The sequence below is a fragment of the Lissotriton helveticus genome, chromosome 5_1 (genome assembly GCF_964261635.1).
Source record: "Lissotriton helveticus chromosome 5_1, aLisHel1.1, whole genome shotgun sequence".
Classification (NCBI taxonomy): domain Eukaryota; kingdom Metazoa; phylum Chordata; class Amphibia; order Caudata; family Salamandridae; genus Lissotriton; species Lissotriton helveticus.
The window spans coordinates 18557668-18578082 of NC_136065.1; the positions used below are offsets into that span (position 1 = coordinate 18557668).

A 20415-nucleotide genomic window follows, 5' to 3' on the forward strand; every position below is an offset into this window, starting at 1 on the left:
GAGCCCAGTCCTTGATGGCCTGTATCTTGCTCTCCAAGGGTTGAACCTGGCCTCCACCTACAAGGTGGCCCAGGTATACAACCTGTGTCTGCCCTATCTGGCACTTGGTGGCCTTGATAGTGAGACCTGCCTTTTGCAGTGCCTCTAACACTTTCCTCAGGTGGACCAGGTGATCCTCCCAGGTGGAACTAAAGACAGCTATATCATCAAGATATGCTGCACAGAAGTCATCCAACCCAGTGAGAACTTGATTCACCAGCCTTTGGAAGGTGGCAGGTGCATTTTTCAAACCAAAGGGCATTACCACAAATTGATAATGCCCACCAGGGGTAGAAAATGCTGTCTTGGGCTTGGCCTCCTCAGCTAACCTGATTTGCCAATACCCAGCTGTCAGGTCAAATGTACTTAAGTAGTTGGCAGAAGCCAATCTATCTATAAGTTCATCTGCTCTTGGTATTGGGTGGGCATCAGTCTTAGTGACTGCATTGAGTCCTCTGTAGTCTACGCAAAACCTCATCTCTTTCTTACCACCCTGGGTGTGAGGCTTTGGCACTAGAACTACTGGGCTAGCCCAAGGGCTATCTGAGGGCTCAATGACTCCCAGCTCCAACATTTTCTGCACTTCTGTCTTGATGCAGTCTCTGACATGATCAGGCTGTCTGTAGATTTTACTCTTGACAGGCAGACTGTCTCCAGTGTCCACTTCATGGGTACACCAATCAGTTCGACTGGGTGTCAGAGAGAACATATGTCTAAAGGATTGCAGAACTTGTCTACAATCCTGTTGCTGATGTTCAGAGAGGCTGCCACAAAAGACAACACCATCTACTGATCCATCATCAGGATTCTGAGTGAGCAGGTCTGGGAGAGGGTCACTCTCTTCCTCCTGTCCCTCATCTGTGGCATGCCAAGCTTTTTGGAGTTCTTGGCTGGCCTCAAGATTTTTAGTTGCCTTCTCCATGTATTCAGCCATCCTGGAGCGGAGACCAAGTACATAGTCCACTATGTTGGTTGCAGGCTTTTTGAGAGGTCTCTCCCATCCTTCCTTCACCAAACACAGGGGTCCTCTTACAGGATGCCCATACAGAAGTTCAAAAGGGCTGTAGCCAACCCCCTTCTGTGGGACCTCTCTGTAAGCAAACAAGAGGCAGGGTATCAGGACATCCCATCTACGCCTGAGCTTTTCAGGTAGTCCATGAATCATCCCTTTGAGGGTCCTGTTGAATCTTTCAACAAGCCCATTGCACTGTGGATGATAGGGTGTGGTGAACTTGTAGTTGACACCACATTCCTTCCACATTGCAGTCAGATATCCTGACATGAAGTTTGCACCTCTGTCAGAAACAACCTCCTTAGGGAAGCCCACTCTGGAGAACACTCCAACTAGGGCCCTTGCCACTACAGTTGCTGTAGTGGTCCTAAGTGGAATAGCTTCAGGATACCTGGTGGCATGGTCCACCACCACCAGTATAAACTTGTGCCCTGATGCTGTCTGGGGTTCCATTGGACCAACAATGTCAATCCCCACTCTTTCAAAGGGAACCCCCACCACAGGTAGTGGTATGAGGGGGGCCTTTGTTGTGCCACCTGCCTTACCACTGGCTTGGCAAGTGACACAGGAGCGACAAAACTCCTTGGTATTCTCACTCATGTGAGGCCAGTGAAAGTGTGAGACAAGCCTGTCCCAAGTCTTTGTCTGGCCTAAGTGACCTGCAAGGGGAATCTCATAGGCCAAGGTGAGCAGGAAACCCCTCTGAGACAAGGGGATGACCAGCCTCCTGGTTGCACCAGGCTTGGGGTCTCTTGCCTCAGAGTATAGGAGTCCATCTTCCCAGTATACCCTATGGGCACCTGTGGCATTCCCTGCAGCCTCAGCAGCAGCCTGCTGTCTGAGGGGTTCAAGGGAAGGGCAGTCTAGCTGTGCCTTCCCCAGGTCTTCTCTGGAGGGTCCCCCTGAGCCCAGAAACTCAACTTGATCAAGTTCAAGCTCTTTAGGCTCAGTTTCCCTCAGCTCTCTCAGATCAGCCTCCTCAGAGACTTGATCCTCAACCTGGGGCAAGGGGGAAGGCAGTGCCTTAACCCTACTGCTCTTCTTCTTGGAAGGTGTCTGGTCCATTCTTCCAGGATCCAGCACCTGTTCAGTGGGGCATCGTCTGGCCTGTGACCTAGTCACAGCAAGCACATGTGCTGGCAAGCCTAACATTTCCATGTGAGTCCTCTGCTCCACTTCTGACCATAGTGATGACTCCAAATCATTGCCCAACAAACAATCCACTGGGAGGTCTGAACTAACCACAACTTTCTTTTGGCCACTTACCCCTCCCCAGGAGAAAGCAACAATCGCCATACTATGACTGGTAGTGACGTTGCTGGCATTGGTCACCAGGAAATCTGTACCTGGCATGATCTGTCCAGGGTCCACAAAGTTAGGTGTCACCATGGTGACACTGGCACAAGTGTCCCTATAGGCCTGAGCCATTTTGCCATTTATCAAAGGTGTCTGCCTGTATTTGCCCAAAGTATTGGGACTTACATCAGGGGACATATCCATATCCCCTGTACAGACAAGGGCAGCCTGAGTGAGTGTGCCAACTAAGTTGTCAGACTCCTCAGTTCCCAAGGTTAACCCAACTAGTCCCTTGGGAGGTGCACTACCACTACTGACTGTACTAGGGGGTGCAGTTGCCTTAGGGGCTGTAGTGGTAGGAGTTTGCCCTCCTCTTTTGGTGCACTCACTAAACCAGTGAGACTTACTTTTACAGTACTGGCACCACCTTTTTGGCTGGCCTTCTTGAGTCTTCTTTTTCTGCTGTGAAGCCTGACCCCCACCCTCTTTGGTTTGTTGGGGACCTGTTGAAGACTTCTAGTCATTTTGTTCACTCTTAGTATTACCCTTCTGGTCTGCTTTCTTCTGACCACCCTGGTTCTGGTTCTGGTTCTGCTTGATCCTTGTTCTGACCCATTTGTCTGCCTTCTTTCCCAATTCTTGGGGAGAGGTCAGATCTGAATCAACAAGGTGCTGGTGCAACAACTGGTTCTGACAATTATTTAAAATCTGTTCTCTCATCATAAGATTATACAATCCTGTGTAATCAGTAACCTTGCTACCCAGCAACCAGCCCTCCAAAGCCTTAGTGGCACAATCCACAAGGTCAGACCAGTCCTGAGACTGAGTTTTCTGGGTGTCTCTGAACAGCAACCTGTACTGCTCAGTGGTTAAACCAAACCCATCAACCAGTGTATTCTTCAGGACCTGGTAATTGTTAGCATCCTCCACTCTTGTAGTGAGGAGCTTATCTCTACCTTTGCCATCAAAGGAGAGCCACAGTATAGCTGCCCACTGACTGGGGAATGCCCTGCACAGTGCAGGCCCTCTCCAAAGCAGCCATCCATTTCTGGATGTCATCCCCTTGTTTAAAGGGGGGCACTATCTTTGTCAGGTGTTTAGTATCTAAACCCTTCTCTCTATCTCTTGGGAGATTGCTGCCACCAGTGGGTACTACCCCACTCATCTGCTGCTCTCTAGCAAAGGCAAGCTTTTCTTTGGCCAGGGCAAGTTCTTCCCTCTCAATCCTCAGATTAGCCTGTCTCATCCTTGCTTCATGCTCTATTCTCTGAGGGGAAGTCAATCTCCTCTGGGGAGAGTTCCTTCTCCTCTGGGAAGAGGCATTAGAGTGCAAAGATCTATTGGAGTCCCTAGAAAGAGATCTATCTCTCCTAACTCCAAGGTTAGGCCTCATTAGGGTCAGTACTGGGGGTCCCCCAGATCCTTCCCTAAGTCGGTCTAAGTTGGCCCTAGTAAGTCTGCTGACTAACTCAGACCTCTTGTCTGCCTCATCCCCAGAGAGGTCATCTTGATCCCCCTCCTCAACTCTGTCTTCAGTGTTAAGGAGGTCTGGATCTCCAATGGTACCCTCTAGGGCTGGCATATTCCCATCTAACTGAGAAATCTTTCTCGCATCATATGTCTCTAAGAGACCTATTAGAAAGGGAATGGTGGGGTTAGACCCCTGTTTCAGTTTCCTGGAGGTACACACTTGTCTCATCTCCTGAAAACTGAGAGCTGCATATCTTGACTTGACCTGTGGAGGGTCAATATCTACAAGGGGAGTCTCAGTAGACTCTCCATGGGTAGACATGCTTTTCTAGTGAGGTGTAAGTGGTGCACTTACCTACACTATATGTTTACCTACTGATCCCTTGCTAGAGTTGTAGTTTAGGGTGTGCTAGGCCCTAGGAGCTACAACAGCTGGTTCAGTAGAACTCAGAGTATTCTAAGCTAAGTTATATGTACCTTAGTACTTATGTGATCTTTCAAATGATATTCTTAGGATATGTGTGGTAAAACAACAGCAAGCTCAAATCCCAACCGCTGCTCACCAATGTGAGAAGTTGGCCTGATATATAATGTTCACTATTCTAGTGAGCACTCTGTATCAGTCCAAACAACCCTTATTGATGATTGGTTGTAAGTCAACCTTATAGACCAGCTATCCTAGTAGCATGGATACGAGCAGTCTAAGGCTAAGACTCTAGAGGGCGTGTTAAGCCAGCTGTTTTACCATCACATTACCCCTTGAACACCAAGTGAAAGGACACCACACAAGTTGTTATCAAAAATAAAGTATATTTATTTATAACAAGACTACCCTGGCTCTTTATGAGACAGGGAGCTAAGCACACAACAAAACTCTTAAAGAATTACTGAAAGTCGCACAATTTACACAAATGCCCGAGGGGCACGAAAAACCATATACACAAGAAGTGGAATGCGAAGTTACTAGCAGGTAAGTAATACTTTTCTAGACTGTAGAAACGCTAGGCCTACAATGCTGAACCCTTAGATTAGAAGCAGGAGGCCTAGGGACGCCGTGTGCAGAGTGGGAACTCTCACGCGTAATGCGGGAACAAGTCTATGGATACTAGCACTTGCAAAGTTACTGTTCTCGGGCGAACCCGACTAGGTTGGTCGAAAACAAGGGTGGATCCGAACACTTAGGGTGTTGGACTATGCTGGAGCACCGGAGTACTCAGTTTACCTAGCCCAGGAAACCCTCGTTGAAGATCCAGGAGCCTGAAGAAAGAAGTTGCTGGCAGGCGGCCAGTGAAGAAGTTCGTGGTGATCTAAACCTGGATCAGGGAAGAAGAAACCTGTAAGCAGAGGGGACCAAGTTCTGAATCACTAGCCAGTGATTTAGGTGGGCACCAGGAGGGCACCGGACGAAGTCACCTCAGCCAGGTGAGTGGGCGCTGCTGGGCTCTGCAGTCTCTCGGACCAGGAGGCGTTGTCGGCGACCAGGATGGAGGTGCGAGCTGTCCCACGAAGGTACTTGCTGTCGACGTCGCTGGACCCAGGATTGGGGCAACAAGTCTTGGCAAATGCAAGGCCCACGCGGTGGACCTAAAATGGCGTCTTGAGTGGACCAGGAGGGTCCAGGGTGCTTCTCTGAAGGAGGGAAGCAAGGGCCAGTCTGGAGCAACCAGACCAGCGGTGTTTGTCGTCGTGGAGCATCGTGAGGGGGCCACTAGCCAACGGGCAAGTGACCTGGACAACGCGGTGAGCAGCAAAGAGCAGAAGGGCCCCACGCAGATCTCGTGGATGCAGGGGGGCTGAACTTCGGTGCTGGAGCTGCTCAGGGTCGGGGCTTCTCTTACCCCAAAGCACTCAGTCGAGGGTCACTCGGTGGTCGTGCTGGACAAGCGTCGTGCAGTTCTGAAGATGGCCGGTCCCTCGAGGTCTCGTCGCACCCACGGATCACAGCTGGGCTGATGATGTAGGTTGAGGTCAGAGGTGCCAGGGAAGCCGGTTCTCGTCGTGCTGGAGCAGTCTTGATCCGGAGGAGAGACTGGCAACAAACCGCGATGCTTGGTTGGTGCCTGCTGCTGCAGGGTGACTACTCCTTAGTCACAAGGGAGAAATCTTGAGAAGAGTCTTGAGTTCTTCGTGTAGAAGGTCGGTTCAGGATTCAAAGATTGATCTAATTTGGAAGGGGGCCAGTTCCTACCTTTATCCTGCAAAAAGGGTCTCGCACGCGACTAAGTCCTGCCCTATGGGTGGGACTAGGAGGGGGGTGGTTACACCCCTCTCCTTTGGCGGGCTTTCCCCAGATCAGGGGCTGGAGTGCCCCTGGAACTGGTTCCAGCCGGCCTATGCACAGTGAGCACCGGGGTGCCACTTGCAGTCACCTTCCTCTAAAGCCCTGCCTACCTAGGATACACAAAATCCTGTCTGGGACGGTGCTGGCACCGCCCCTGGCAGGAAACCATTTGTCCTTGCCTCCTGGGCTGGGAGGACTCCCAGCAGCAGGAGGGCAGACTTGTGTCTCGGTGGCAGCATCCATCTTGTGGAGCTAAGGCTCTGTCTGACTTTAACCGGGGTTACAGGTTACATACATGTCGTGTCCCTCTAGAAGGGTGGGATGCTAACCCCGTCGCCAGAATTGGCGAGGGGTTAGTATTCCAATTCGTATGACACCTTACTCGACATGTTTTGATAAAGCGATACTAGAGTTGGCATATAACCGCGAGGATTATAATGCACTTAAGAGTATATGGTATGCGATATCATGGAAACGGCTAAGGGATGGATCCCGAAAGCCGCAGACAGGCTCAGCTCATGCCAGAGCACTATCTCACACGATTCCAAGCACTCTGCCTTCAGGATTGTCAAGGCCTGCCATAGGAGTGACTGATAGGAGATCTGTGTGTCCATTTAGGTTTAGATATAGGAATACTATATCTACAGCAGAGGGTGAGTACACCACTCTGCCCCAGCTGTCAAGCAGCAGTTGTGTCTGATTTAGTTAGTCAGCCCAGGGGTGGCATAATACATGCTGCAGCCCCTGGGAGACTTCTGGGTGCACCTCAGCCCTGGGTACAGGGACTTGGAGAGGGCCCAGTGCCAATTCAGTACCTGGGTACAACTTGGAGTAGAGAGAACAGCTAGGCTGTGGGTCTGATTAGCAGGCCCACAGCCAGGGAAAGTCGTAAACCAGTGAAGCAAAAAAAGCAAAAATCTGGGTGATCATAGGATTGCAGACCCTACTCTCCTACAGGCTCTTTATGTATCTCTATGTTTTGATAAGCAGCAGCCCTACAAAGAAGCTTGAGGAGACTTCATCTGGTAGAGAATGTCAGGCAGGGTAGAGGTGGAATCAGTATCCACAGGAGGGTCTACTTCATGAGACCCAAAGCTCTCCCTATTGTACAACATAATGCGTGGCCCCCTCTAGGTTGTCCCTCTGTGTCAGAGTGCAGTGACTTCTGTGGAGTGTAGGATAGTGGGTCAGCTAAAGAGGTGGGAGGGAAGGTGATGTTGGGAGTCTGGGTGGAATATAAAAAGATGGAGGCAGTCCGGACTCCAGAAGAGGACCGGTGGCTTTATCTTTTTTTCTGCTTTGGAAGAGGAAGGGGCTCCAGAGCTTCTCCAAAACCGAGCTGTCTCTTTGAAGGCATAGGATCCAGCACTGGAGGCTGTGTGAGAATGCGGCACATTTGAGGATAAATGACAAGCTCTTTGTTAGGCCTCAAGCAGCTGCTCTTGTAATTTCTAGAGGACTAGTTCAACTGGTTTATGGGCTGGTCTTGTGCTTCAAGACCAACTATTTCGGACCCAGCAGCTGGGTCGATTCTGAGCCAGAAGCGGAAGGCATCAAGGGCTTCTGCTTTTATATTTTCTTCTGTGCCAAGCTGGAGCTGGGCGGAATATCCGAAGTAGACTGTCGGAGGCAAGGCAGTAGCAGCACAGAGGAGAGGAGTAGGCCTAACGGCTAGGGCGGCTGACCTCGAATCTAGGGACCCATTTCGAGTCTAGGCAAGGACGCTGAACATCCTGTGATTCTGGGCAAATCACTTAATCTCCCCGTGCCCAACAAAAAAAATGAATGTGTTCTCATAGAACGCAACTGCTGCTATGTATATCGCTCTGATACCCGATACCGGGTCAAGTTTGCGCTATATAAAACTCTGTAAAATCAAAAATAAATAAACAGAAGGCAGCTTCTCGGAGTCCAGAGCAGCTGAATGCTCCTTTTGGTGTAGGAGCTCAGAGCAATGTTGAGTGGAGCTGTACTCTCGATCCCTTGAGCCAGCGGAAGGTCTACAATCTCAAGGTCAGTGCTGGAACGTTCTTTGGGCGAGAACGCCTCCTTGTCTGTGGCCGAAGGCTCTGGATGATGTTCCCCCTCAAGGTCCTGGGTGCGGAAGAGGTATGGGGTATCTTCTGCACTCCTGTGCAACATGTGGCCTGGAGGATATCCTCCTCAAAAACTGTGAAGCCAATCTGGACAAAGTCATCAAACATTCCGAAGGGAGCCCAGAACTGGTTACAAGAAACGTAGTCTTAAAAACACAAAGGATATAAGGATACGGACTATTGAACAATAGCTAACAGACTCCTTGGGAAATCTCACTGGAAGACCTGCTTTCAAACAAAGGTCTGAATACGCTGAAGAGAACAGCCAGCATTCCGACTGGATTCAGCCCTACGCATGGTACAGAAGTAGCACACATAATCACATAGGATGACATCAAACGCGACTGCGGGCGCAAACAGAGTAGTGGCGGCACTCCTGCTTGATCTTTCATCAGTTTCTAATATTGGTCATCACCCTCCACTCGAGGAGAAGACTTGAGGACGGAGAAGCTCAAAGCATAAGCATAAAATGGATGAACTCTCACCTCACAGAGAGCTCTCCTCTCACTTCCACCATGACGCCATTCAAACCCACAGCTGGTGTACCCCCAAGGCTTAACCAACTGTCCCGTTCCTATTTAATTTTCACTTTTGAAGTCTGGATGAGCTCCTTGCCCAATTTATTCTCAGCTGCTACCAATATATCAATGAGACAAACCATACTGAAGCTCGAACATCCACTGGATCTTGGCCAGTAGATACTGGCTGTAATCAAGTGACAGTGGAGGCTTCATCTCGAAACAAAGATATTAAACAACAAATGCAGCATCATGAGGCGAATGGGCCAAATATTGTTCCTCAAGCACTAGAAGCACCAGCGCCCCACTGTGCCAACGCGAGGGCTTTAGAGGGGACCATAGACTCCAGCCTGTCCACTCATACCGCAAGTAAACTAGATGCCAAAGCTTCACCATGAGGAGATGCATTTGGCAAATCATTCCATACCTTGGGTTCCCTCAAAAGGTTCAGGCTAACTTTGCTTTCGTACCTTCCTACTTCACTATACCGGGGGTCCATATCTTGAAGCACTGCTACAAATACAGAGAATCCAGAATCCGGCTGACAAACAGATTCTCACCCTACCTCCTAAGACTCACTTCACACCAGTCAATGTACCATTACACCTGCCGACAGTGCCTAGAGACACAAATTTCAGAGCATTGTACCTCATTCATCAAGGGTCCAAGGGAACCAACACATTTTCTTTTAGCAGAAACACCTCACCTATTGACTTAAGAAGACCAGGCCACTCCAAATTGGCAGTTCATATAACCAATCCTACCATCAAAAAAGCCACAGCTGGCAGATGTAGCTCAAACTCTGCACAAATAAGACTTGATAATTACCTTGAATTCTGGAGAACACTTAAAATCTGTCTCTTTCCAATCGATACCCGTTTCAACTTTATCCATGCACGAATCGAACAATCTACAGTCACCTGGAATTTTGAAGAGCATGAAGTTCACATAGTCACAAAATGCAGCAGCCCAACTATGGAAAGTATGTACGTACGAATGCGTATATTCACACTATACACAACATCCCATTGTTATGTGCGGCGATGTAAGCAGCACCATGTTTAAAAGCATGAACCTCACTAAACACCTCCCATGTGCAACATACTTCCAACTTCCTTTCAACTACACACTGCATAAGGGCATCTACAACCCCCAATGCAAATCAGAGCCGGTTGTGGCTCATCAGGAATATGAAGCACTATACCAGATCTGCAACAGAACACCAGCTGCATAATGTTGTGAGACTTCTGTGCAGATTCCAGTTTATCATTTAAGAAGGAGCAAAAATCTCAAGCAGGCTTGGCCCAACTCAGTTGAAATATCAAACCATAACTGCCCCCAAATTGTGCACGGACAGTCCAAGCCCTTCTAATATCGAATATCAACAGATGCAACCCACTGATTATCCTCAAAAACTGCACCTCGATATTAAAATACAACATGACAGTAATGAAGGCCATCTTTAACACAACCACCAGCCTGACCAAGACGCCAAAAACATGATCACAATGTGAACCATAAGGGACCTGAATTGTCGGTCCTCCCAGGTCCCATACTCTGCACTATACAGGACTAGGTGCAGCACCTTCAAGGCGGTCAACAAGATAAAATCACTTAAGTTAGCAGGAGGCAAATCTGGCCACACTGAGCGCTGTCTGAGCCAGAGTAGGCATTTGGAACACACACCACCACACTTGTGCCCTGCGCTCCTCTGTTGTGCAGTTAATACGTGCCCTACCATTCACCAGCAGTTCATGAGGAAAATACAACTTTTCATGCAGCCTTTTTCTTTCACTAGCTAACTACTAACTCTTGGAGTCCTCCCAACCACAATCCTACCTACCTGGCATGCAGCCAACCTAGTCTGCTCCCTGTAACCAGGCACCACCAGGCTCGTAAATACCCCTGGCTAAGTAAAGCGTTTTGCTGACCTTCAAAGCTAAATTCATGCTCTATAAATACCAGCAATGAACTCCATTAAAAACTACTGCAAACCATACATTTTCACTTTAAAGATCCAGCCAGTTGACAAAGGAAATTGTTAACCATTCTTTAAAGCATTACAAAATGACAAAGTAAATGGCACTTGCTCCGTTCACTCTTGAGGGCATAAGGAATCCATCTGCCTAGTGGCACGTTATGTATAGTGCACTACGTCAACACCAATGCGAACGTAACAAGCAACACAGCTATACAATTTAAGATACCCAAAACAATAAGCACCAAAAGTGGGCCACAATTCAAGACTTTTGATACTATAACAAGCACAGACAAGGGGTAAACTAGAACTATGTAAGCAAAACTGGAGGCTATGGTAGCAGTGCCATAGTGAAAACGCCAGTCCCAGTCTTATTCGGCTACACTTGCAGCACCCTCCTGCTACTTGCAACCATGAAGATGCTGGACCAACACTGCTGCTTTCTACAACATACAGAAAAACACCCCCATCACATCATACTTTAACAGCGGGTATAAAAGTGAATCTGTACGGCAATAAAAAAAAACAGTGCTGTTTATTTCCCCTTTGTTCTGTGCCAGCTCATGTAAAGGTGGCCTGCTGCTTACTGAAGAGACTCTGGTGGGATAAGTAAAGGACAAGAGACCAAATGAGACAGAGTTCAAATCCAGGTGATTGCCTCAAATTTCTATGCAAGAAATTAGTGGCTCATAGGCCTGAACAGAAACTCATTCATATATGTCATTTTTTTAAGTCCGTCAATATCTATAACCTCGGAAAAGACAATGGCTGCCAGAAAGAGCTTGAATTGGCCCTTCGATGGTGATGGGTCGGTGAGCATGGTAAAGACTGAGCAGACCACCTCGAAACGCTCTGATGTGCGATACTAGCACTCACTCACAGAAGTGGATCCTGCCGTTTAGTGCCAACAAGTGCACCTGTGGCAGGCCCAACACTCCTGTGGGGAGCAATACATCTGCAGGCACTGAAGTCAATTAGACTAGTACTGGGACAACTATTACAGAAGAATAGAGGCATCACACCTGCAATGAAATACGGGCAGGAAGGGAAACACTAGTCTAAGAATCGTCAGGATGACGTACGATTTGTGCACACTTGAGCAGAATAAAAGTAAAGGTTTCAGTAAATGGCATGCCTAGGTGCCAAACATCCGCTCGACTTCATCGAAACTCAAGGATGCATGCCCAAGGGGTCAAAATGACAGCAGGACGCGTAGGTTTTTTTTTCTTTTCTAAAAGCCATGTTGCACAACATCAAGGATGCTATATAGCAAGGCAAAAACCACTGGCAAACCCAACAGGTTTCAAAGGCAAGACCCATTAGCTTTCTAATGCTTATTGTATTCTGCCATTGATAGGTGCAGGAGAAGAAACAGATTCTCAACTTTTAGCACTCAAGCAACATTTTTTGCTCACTACACTTAATTTCACATTATGGCTCGAACAGGTAGATATAAGTATACTACGTTTTATTAACACATTCTAAGTAAACAAGCGACAAAAAAATGTAATTTCTCTGTTGGAAAGAAGTTTAAAGTAGTGAGAGAAATTGGGATAGATCAGTATTAAAGACCATTAAGAGTTTCTCTTGAAAAAGAGTGAATATCTTACTTGAAAACAGTCTGTCATTTACTTTAAAAACATCCGATAACAAAAATGTGTACCCATAGGCACATCTACCAGACCCAAATTTGAGCTGCAAAGTGCTAAATTGAAGTCTAGGATATAGTCCAATCTACAGCACTCCAGAGTTGCATATCAAGGTCGAAACTAGGAAAGGGTTTTGACCCTTTTTTATCTACTACTAAATGTACAATTACTCATGTAGTAATAGATTGTCCTCTATTTTTTAGGAAACTGCAAAACAAAAATGTAATGATTACAAAATATTGAATGTGCTTTAGGAACAAGTTACTTACCTTCAGTTATGCCTTTTCTCGAATAGACTATCTAACCGCGGATTCCATACCCAAGAGGAGCCCCCAGGTGTCGGAGTGGATCTGTAAAATTGTGATAACTGCTCTGTATGCCAGTAGGAGGTGCCGACGGCTCCGTGCCCGATATGACTTGTTCCACCCTAGTATGCGGACATCAGTATCTTTTGTGGCATATTCCAGGGCCTACATATGCAGAGCCACGTCAGAATGGTTATGACCAGTGAACAAAATTTAAGAAGAACCTGTCACAAGTGGGTGGAGGGGTAGTCACATAGGAGAGGGAGTAGCTCCTTTGGACAGCTCCTTCAGACAATCGGAATTACCCAGAGGTCTGATATTTTCAACCTCCAGTGGTGCAGGTGATGGAGTATCCGGCCTCCCACTGTTTGGAATGATGGCTGGATGGCAACCTAATGGCTGGATGGCAACCTAAAGAGGTTTGGAGGGTGCCAGGAGGGGCGGGGAACAGGCCCGATTTGTGGCTGCCCAACTCACTGGGTCTGGGGTTAAAGCTTCTTCGGCCACGCTGAAGACTTTCCGTGCCGTGGTGGCTGGGCAGTGAAGGGAGCGACTGGAAGCCCTTCCAGGACACAAAAGGAGCAAAAGGCGGACAGTGGATTGGTGCGTCTCTAAACATAGCCTGAACATCCCTAGCCCCTGGTGGTTTAACACCTGGCAGGCTCTCTGAACGCCAGGGCGGACATACGTAGATGAGGATGCCTAGCGGATCCATCCGGAGGTGGGGGAAGGTCTCTTTCGGCACTGGGGAAAGCATTAGTTAGATCGGTCTGCCACTACTGAGAACGCACAGTATCAACAGTTCTACTGGAGTTTCCAAAGCACCTCCCGCACAGAGATGCTTTTCATCTAGAGTGGAGATAGAGCCTCCTCTACGCCTTTCCACCCATATCACTCCTACCCAAAGTTCAAGAAGATCAGGATCAACCAGGCCCAAGTCATCCTTGTGGCTCCGGCCTGGGCTCGAAGAGTTTGATAGCCCGAGCTGTTCCTCTGATCTAACTGCCTCTTGGGGCAAGTTTGTGGCATGGTGTGCAGAGGAGCAAGTTGACCCTCTTTCTGCTCCCCCTCTCTCAAATCCTTCTCTTTATTTTTTCTCTTGCCCAGCAGGGCTCTGCTTTGGGAACTTTAAAGGGCTAACTTCCTGCCAGCTCAGTCATCCTTGCTTAAATCCCCGGTTGTAAATAGGTTATTGAAAGGTCTGCGACACATTTCTACCTTCACGCTTAATCATGTCTCAGTGGGACCTTAATCTAGTGCTCAATTTTCTAATGTGCGCTCCTTCTGAGCCACTGTACAACTGTCCTCTGGCGCGTTACCATCAAGAATACCTGCTTTGTGGCAATAACATCTGCTCAGAGGGTCAGTAAGCTTTACGCTTTGTCATCTAAGCCTCGGTATCTGCACATCTTCCCAGACAGGCTGTTTTTTCGCACTAGAACTTCCTGCCTGCTGCAAGTTGTCACTCCCTTTTAATGTAGGTCATTCCATTCCCCTGCCTACATTTTCCACTCCGCCACATCCATCTAACGAAGAGGAGAGACTTCACCAACTGTACCCCAAAAAAAGCATTGTCGTTCCACCTTGACCGCACAAAAGAGTTCCGCGTGGGAACCAACTCTTTGTGGGGTACGTCGGGATAAATTAGGGGAAGGCCGTATAGAAACAGATCATCTCTAGATGGATCGTGCTCTGTATTAAGATCTGCTACTGTTAGACGGGGACCTGGAGGGTCGGCCGAGCACAGTGATCGCACAGACAGGTAACTTCCCCCCTACAGATGGACACCACACAAAGTTCCGGGTAACACCTTTTATAGGCACTTCTGGGAGTAGAGTGGTACGATACAAGGCAATCAGGACACGATGATCCTCTCAATTCTAGTCTCTAGTAGGGGAAGGGGTTAGCGGGACAGTCTGGGTACCCACGGGTACGGGGGTGTAACGGTGATGGCTCACAATCCTCGAGCTCGGTGTTCGGAGGGGTCAGACCGCGGCAGCGCCGGCAGGTCCCGAAGAGGTCGTAGGTGGCAACGGGCCGCGGCAGCGCCAGCAGGTCCCAACGAGGATGAAGGTTACAACGGGCCGCGGCAGCGCCAGCAGGTCCCACGAGAATGCAGGTTGCAACGGGCCGCGGCAGCGCCAGCAGGTCCCACGAGGATGAAGGTTACAACGGGCCGCGGCAGCGCCAGCAGGTCCCAACGAGGATGAAGGTTACAACGGGCCGCGGCAGCGCCAGCAGGTCCCACGAGAATGCAGGTTACAACGGGCCGCGGCAGCGCCAGCAGGTCCCAACGAGGATGAAGGTTGCAGAGGGCCGCGGCAGCGCCAGCAGGCAGGACAATAGTTCACAAGGCAGGGCTGTGGCAGCGCCAGCAGTCCGTCAAGGATGAGTTCGTCGCGGTGTCTCTCGACTCCAGGATACAACTGTCCTCCTGTCCTGGGGCTGCCTCAGTTATAGGTCTGGCGCCCTTTGATGTCCGGACCCTCGCTCTTGGAGGTCGGGAGGTCTGGGATGAGGGAGTCCAGACACCCAGCAGGGGGGTGGAGCCAGCGCCCGAGGAGGCTGGGGGTGCTCGGCACCTGGCGGGGGAGAGCCATCGACACTTCGTACTCCCATTGACCTGCCAAGTGGGCCGTTCACCTCCTGGGTGGAGGGTGGTGCCGGGATGTCGGGGCCTGGCCAGGCCCAGGGTTGGGGTCGGGCTGAGGCCGCACGGCCGCGTGGTGCCGTGTCCAAGATGGCGGCTGGGCCGGGCAATGGTGCTGACGGTGGCCCGGGCCCTGTCCTGCGGGGAGGGAGCGAGCCCCTCATGTGGCCTGTCCAACAGCTACTCAGTGGCCAAGAAGCAACCCCAATGATGGCTTGCGTGCTCACTCTACCAGAGCGAAGGCTGCGACCACTGTGTTAGCGCACAGAGTTCCAGTCCTGGACATCTTCCAGTCAGCAACGTGGGCTTCTCTACACACTTTCACAAAGCATTATTGCCTGGACAGTCAAGTCCATCGGGATGGGCACCTTGCTTGTTCGGTCCTGCAGGTCTTTTTAGTGTGAAACTGTTTTGCTGACCCCCAACTCCAGGGTGGTACTACTTGGGTTTCTATTCTAAGGTAAGAAATTTGCAGCTAGAAGTCTATCAGATGAACAAGTTACTAAGCTTCAATAACGCCATACCTGGTAGTGACTATCTAACCACCCATCCTCCCTGATCTGCAAACAGATTTTTAAAGACCAGGTTTTTCTCCTTTCAGGGCATTGGTTTTCCATACCAATGCTCAGTGTTTTAGGTGGCTCCGCTCTCCTGGCATGGAGAAAACACTCCAAAAGAGGTCATGAAAAGAAACGGACGTCAGCGCGCTGGGGTCGTGCATATATAGGCACCACGCATATCACTTCCAGAGCAGACTATGCTTCACTGAGCCGAGAGACACCACTTACTAGCGCACAAGGCTACATACTGCTCACAAAAATTTCCAGATCCAGTCTGAAGGCTGGGGATAATTCGAAGGTAAGGAATATGCCAAATGTAGAACAACATTTAAAACTCACATTCTCATCAAACTACAACTTAATCAAAACATTTGCATATTAGATAACTATTTGATTAACCATTAAAATGTAATCCAACGGCTTACAAGACACAAAGAAATGGAGATTCTGAGAAAAGCTCAAGTTGCATGCAAAGTTTGGTGCAATTCCGTTCACCAGAGAGCACATACTCTTAACAAGAATTTTCCACGGGATGGATATGCACAAAACTGACACCAAAAAATAATGTGTTCATTTCACAAGTTATTCAAACATTCCAACAGTTCTCATAAAATGAAAGGTCTTTTCAATTGTATGAGAAACGTAACTATAACTACAGAAGCACGATCAAAGACTTTGAAAAATAATAGTTTTCCAAGTCCCTCCCTTAATCCCACCACCTAGTGAGTAGCCACTTTTCCCAGTCAGTGTGAATCCACTCACAGAACTGCCACCAGTCCCGGACCCATCAACGCCCTGATCAGATTTCTGCTCCACCGCCAACTCAGCTTCCAGTATCTTGTCCACGGGCATTTCCTCGTTCACACCACTGCTGTACTCCATGTCCCCATCCCGTTCTCGGCCCCGCTGCCGCTCCTCCTGCACAGCTGAGAGATAAGAAATGGGCGTTGCAGAAGAGAATTATGAAGTTCATACTTTTCTTTGCCCCCAAACAGATCGAACTCGAGAAATACATAGGGGTAGCCCCCTCACCCGAGCACGTAAAGCCAATGTAGGGGGGTGTAGTCATAGCAGTAAATAACACGCCAGTCCCAAACCACCTCTACCCAGCAGCTAAGAACATTCCACCAGGGAATTCTCTACTTGTTCTAGGAGCAGTATTTATTTTTTAATAACCGATACATGGACCAAGTATCCCAATGGTCCATTTAACAGATGTCAGTGTTTATAGATGTAGGAAAACAGCAAGTTAAATCCATGCTAGACAACCCATTAACTTACAAATTCCAAATATGAAGGTATATGAGAATAGACTAAGTTAAACCAGCTGTCTGACACTTCGAGAGAAAGACCCACGGTAACATTCATGATGATAATTACTCACACGTCAATCACAGGAGGACAGAGGGGACAGAGGGGTGGAGTATTTCAGAATGCGGGGCAGGAGTGGGGATAAGGTAATGAGAATTTACAACAGTCTAGAAAGGACAGACCAGGAAATATCACTGAGACACCTAGAATCCCAACAGACATGACACACTGCCTTTCGTAAAAATGAGACTGAGGATAAAAATGAGCAAGCACGTCAGTAACCCCAATCGCACATTCTACTCTGTCCTAAGACTGGGATAATATCAATGGAAAGGGCTATCTGATGCCAAAGGGCCCACAACCATCTACTGCACTCACTGGAAGAAAAGTAGATAATAGAATACCCACACGAGTCTCAGCGAGTCGAACCTACATCTTACAGTCCAGTAGGAAAGACTGCCCACTGAACAAACAGAAGACCAGATGCCACCTCCCCATTGAGAACCAGAAAGGATCAGCACTGGGATAAGCATGTGTAGCAAGTTCAGATACCAGGGCGTGCAAGTCTTCCTTTACCATCGAGGAATCGAAACTGGAGGGACAAATTCCAGAAAACCCAAACAATGGGCTATGTTCTAGTAGCTGGTCGTATCAGTGCAGCCCACGCTCACCCCTCTTACCTTCTCTCTTCATGCCTGTGGCAAGACATTTCTGGTACCGGCAGTACTGGCAGCGATTCCTTTGGCGCTTGTCCACGATACAGTCTTTGTTATCCCGGCATGTGTAAGTAAGGTCCTTTCGAATGGTTCGCTTGAAGAACCCCTTGCAGCCCTCACAGCTGTACACGCCATAATGTTTGCCTACAAATTGACAATTTCCAAACTTGAAAAGCAGAACACACAAACCTGATGAACCACACAAATACATAGAAAACACAAAAGACCAGGTCAGGGATGCTAGCAAACTCGTAGAAGTTAAAGACTGCAGACAGCTGCGGAAAAACAGAAACAAGCTTCTTACTTTAGTAAGATTCTCTCAGATAGATACATTAGCTCCTGCAAATTCCTTACGTGAACTACAGTGCCTGTTATCTGAATTTAATTGATCTTGAAACTTTCATTCGTCACAAACACTAGGTGGTGCCAGTCAAAGCACTAGCAAGTACTACACAACGAAGCTGGAAGCGACATAAGCAGTCCAAAAGCACTAGTTACATCAGTTCCAGCAAACTTGCTAGGTCCCTACATAAACAGAGGTCGGAATCAAAAGAGAAGGACTGTACAGTGGACCAAGTAACTGCATTACAAACAGGCTACTTCAGCACCCCTCTCAGAAGAGCACCAGCAACCACAATGCTCTTGAAATGATAAAACGATGGGTCAATCAGAGATCCCCCTGGATGTCGTTTGTGTTGTCTCACGCCACTGATAAGCTGCAAAGCCCACGGACTTTGTAAGCAGAAAGTTGGCCATTAAAGTGTTTACGTCATTCAGGTACAACTGTCCTGATACAAGTATGTTTAGTATAATTAGGCATTGAGGAAGCCATTTTAATAAATCTTTTTTGTCATAAACAATTTATTCCAGATCAGATTGAGACAGACCTGAAGAGAGTCCGGTGAATGATAACCAGAACACGAAACGCGTCGGCATAGGTCTCATAATAGTTAGAGACGTTGTGATTTATTCTAATGTTAAGATCAAGGAATGTTTATTCTTCCCTGCGGACAAACTTTATTGACCAAGTGATTTAACAGGAAAAGTTGAAGTAGAGGCATCTATAGAAGGTTGATGATTGTTTTCATCCTCTCTTTTTTTGATATCAAATGAAATATTGAAAGATGTAAAGATGCAATTGTTTTTGACAATATTTGTTCACAATAATTGAATGTATGAGCACAATCTATTATTTCTTTCACGAAGTGTTTTAAATTGTTTGTTTATATAATTAGTCACATATTTATGGAATGAGGTCATGTCTTTGGAATGAGTTCTCTTTTCGATGTAATAATGTATGAACATTTATAAACTAATGGTATAAGTAAAAAGGTAAAAAAATTAAATTACCTAGATAAACACAAGAAACCTGTTTATCTTTGTGCAGTAATTAATTGCATTTCGAATAAACTGAGGTGCAGGCTAATTTCATGGTGAAAATAGCCCCATTTGAAGAGGCGTTCATGGTGATGGTCACGTGCAGAATGGGGTGGGGTGTCTGTAAATGGCCCGTCCTGCAGGGAACGATGAATACTGGCCCCTATACGCATTAGATCTTGTAGCTGAGCCTGTGACCACTCTGGTGAGAGACATTGATGTGGCGGACCAATGTGTAATCTGTGAAAGGGACCTGTGGCTATGCAAAACGCCATCATGCCTAGAAGGGACATGACTTTTCTGACTGAAAGACACCACTCTGGTTGAAAAAGAGGCAGTCATTTCTGGAAGGCTAGCACTATGAAGGTTGGGGTAAGCCTTGCAAGCGACGGTGGTTAAAATTGAATGCAGGATATGCAGAGGTTGGAGGCGTTTGACATGATCTCATGGTTGAACATCATAATCCTCAAGAGTCATCTGCTGGGTGAGGATAGAAGGGAGTCTGGTGGTGATCACGCGAGGTGTAGGAGCCGAACAACTAGAGCCAGAACCAGAGTGTGGAGAACCAGATGAGAAGTGAAAGGAGGGTGATGTGGTGGCTACTTCCTGTGGAAGTGGTGTTCGGGAAATTGATTCATGCATAGGAAGACCACTAGCAGCATCCTCAAAGTTGTTGGGATGTAATTCAGTGTCTGTTGGACTTGGCCCTTTTTCCAGGGTCATCCCAGAGCTTTTTGCCTTCCTCCTGTATTTTTCTCGACCTGTTGCTAGTGGTTTTAGGACTCTGAGCACTTAATCACTGATGTTCAGGGCTAAAATGCATTTGCTCTCTATGGTAAACTTGGTAAGATTGGTCTACACCTGTTTGGCGTATTTAATATACCTGTCAGTCCATTGTAAAGTGGTATCTCATATACCCAGGGCCAGTACATTAAATGCTAACAGTGGGCGTGCAGTGCTGCTTGCGCCCCCCTCCACACATTAAAGTAGCCTTTCAAACCTCAGGCCTCTGCAGAGCCTGCGTGTGCAGTTTACTGCCGCTGTGATGTGGCACATAAAGTGGTTGCCACATCCATAACTCCATTTTACTACACATCAGTCACCCATAAGATAGGCCCTAGCTAGCCCTATGGGCAGGGTGAGGTGTAGGTAAAAGG

The 20415-nt window shown here is 47.9% G+C and overlaps 1 protein-coding gene across 2 annotated transcripts in view; it reads right to left on the reverse strand.

Annotated features, from left to right (window-relative positions):
- The window catches only part of RXRB (retinoid X receptor beta), a 149591-nt gene that overhangs the window by 59687 nt on the left and 69489 nt on the right, over positions 1–20415 (reverse strand). For both annotated transcript variants that reach the window (XM_078641599.1, XM_078641600.1), the window contains exons 4-5: positions 17846–18025; positions 16617–16780 (exon numbers count right to left, since the gene is read on the reverse strand). In XM_078641599.1, coding sequence (XP_078497725.1) covers positions 16617–16780; positions 17846–18025 — 344 coding nt within the window. The remainder of the gene's footprint in view (positions 1–16616; positions 16781–17845; positions 18026–20415) is intronic.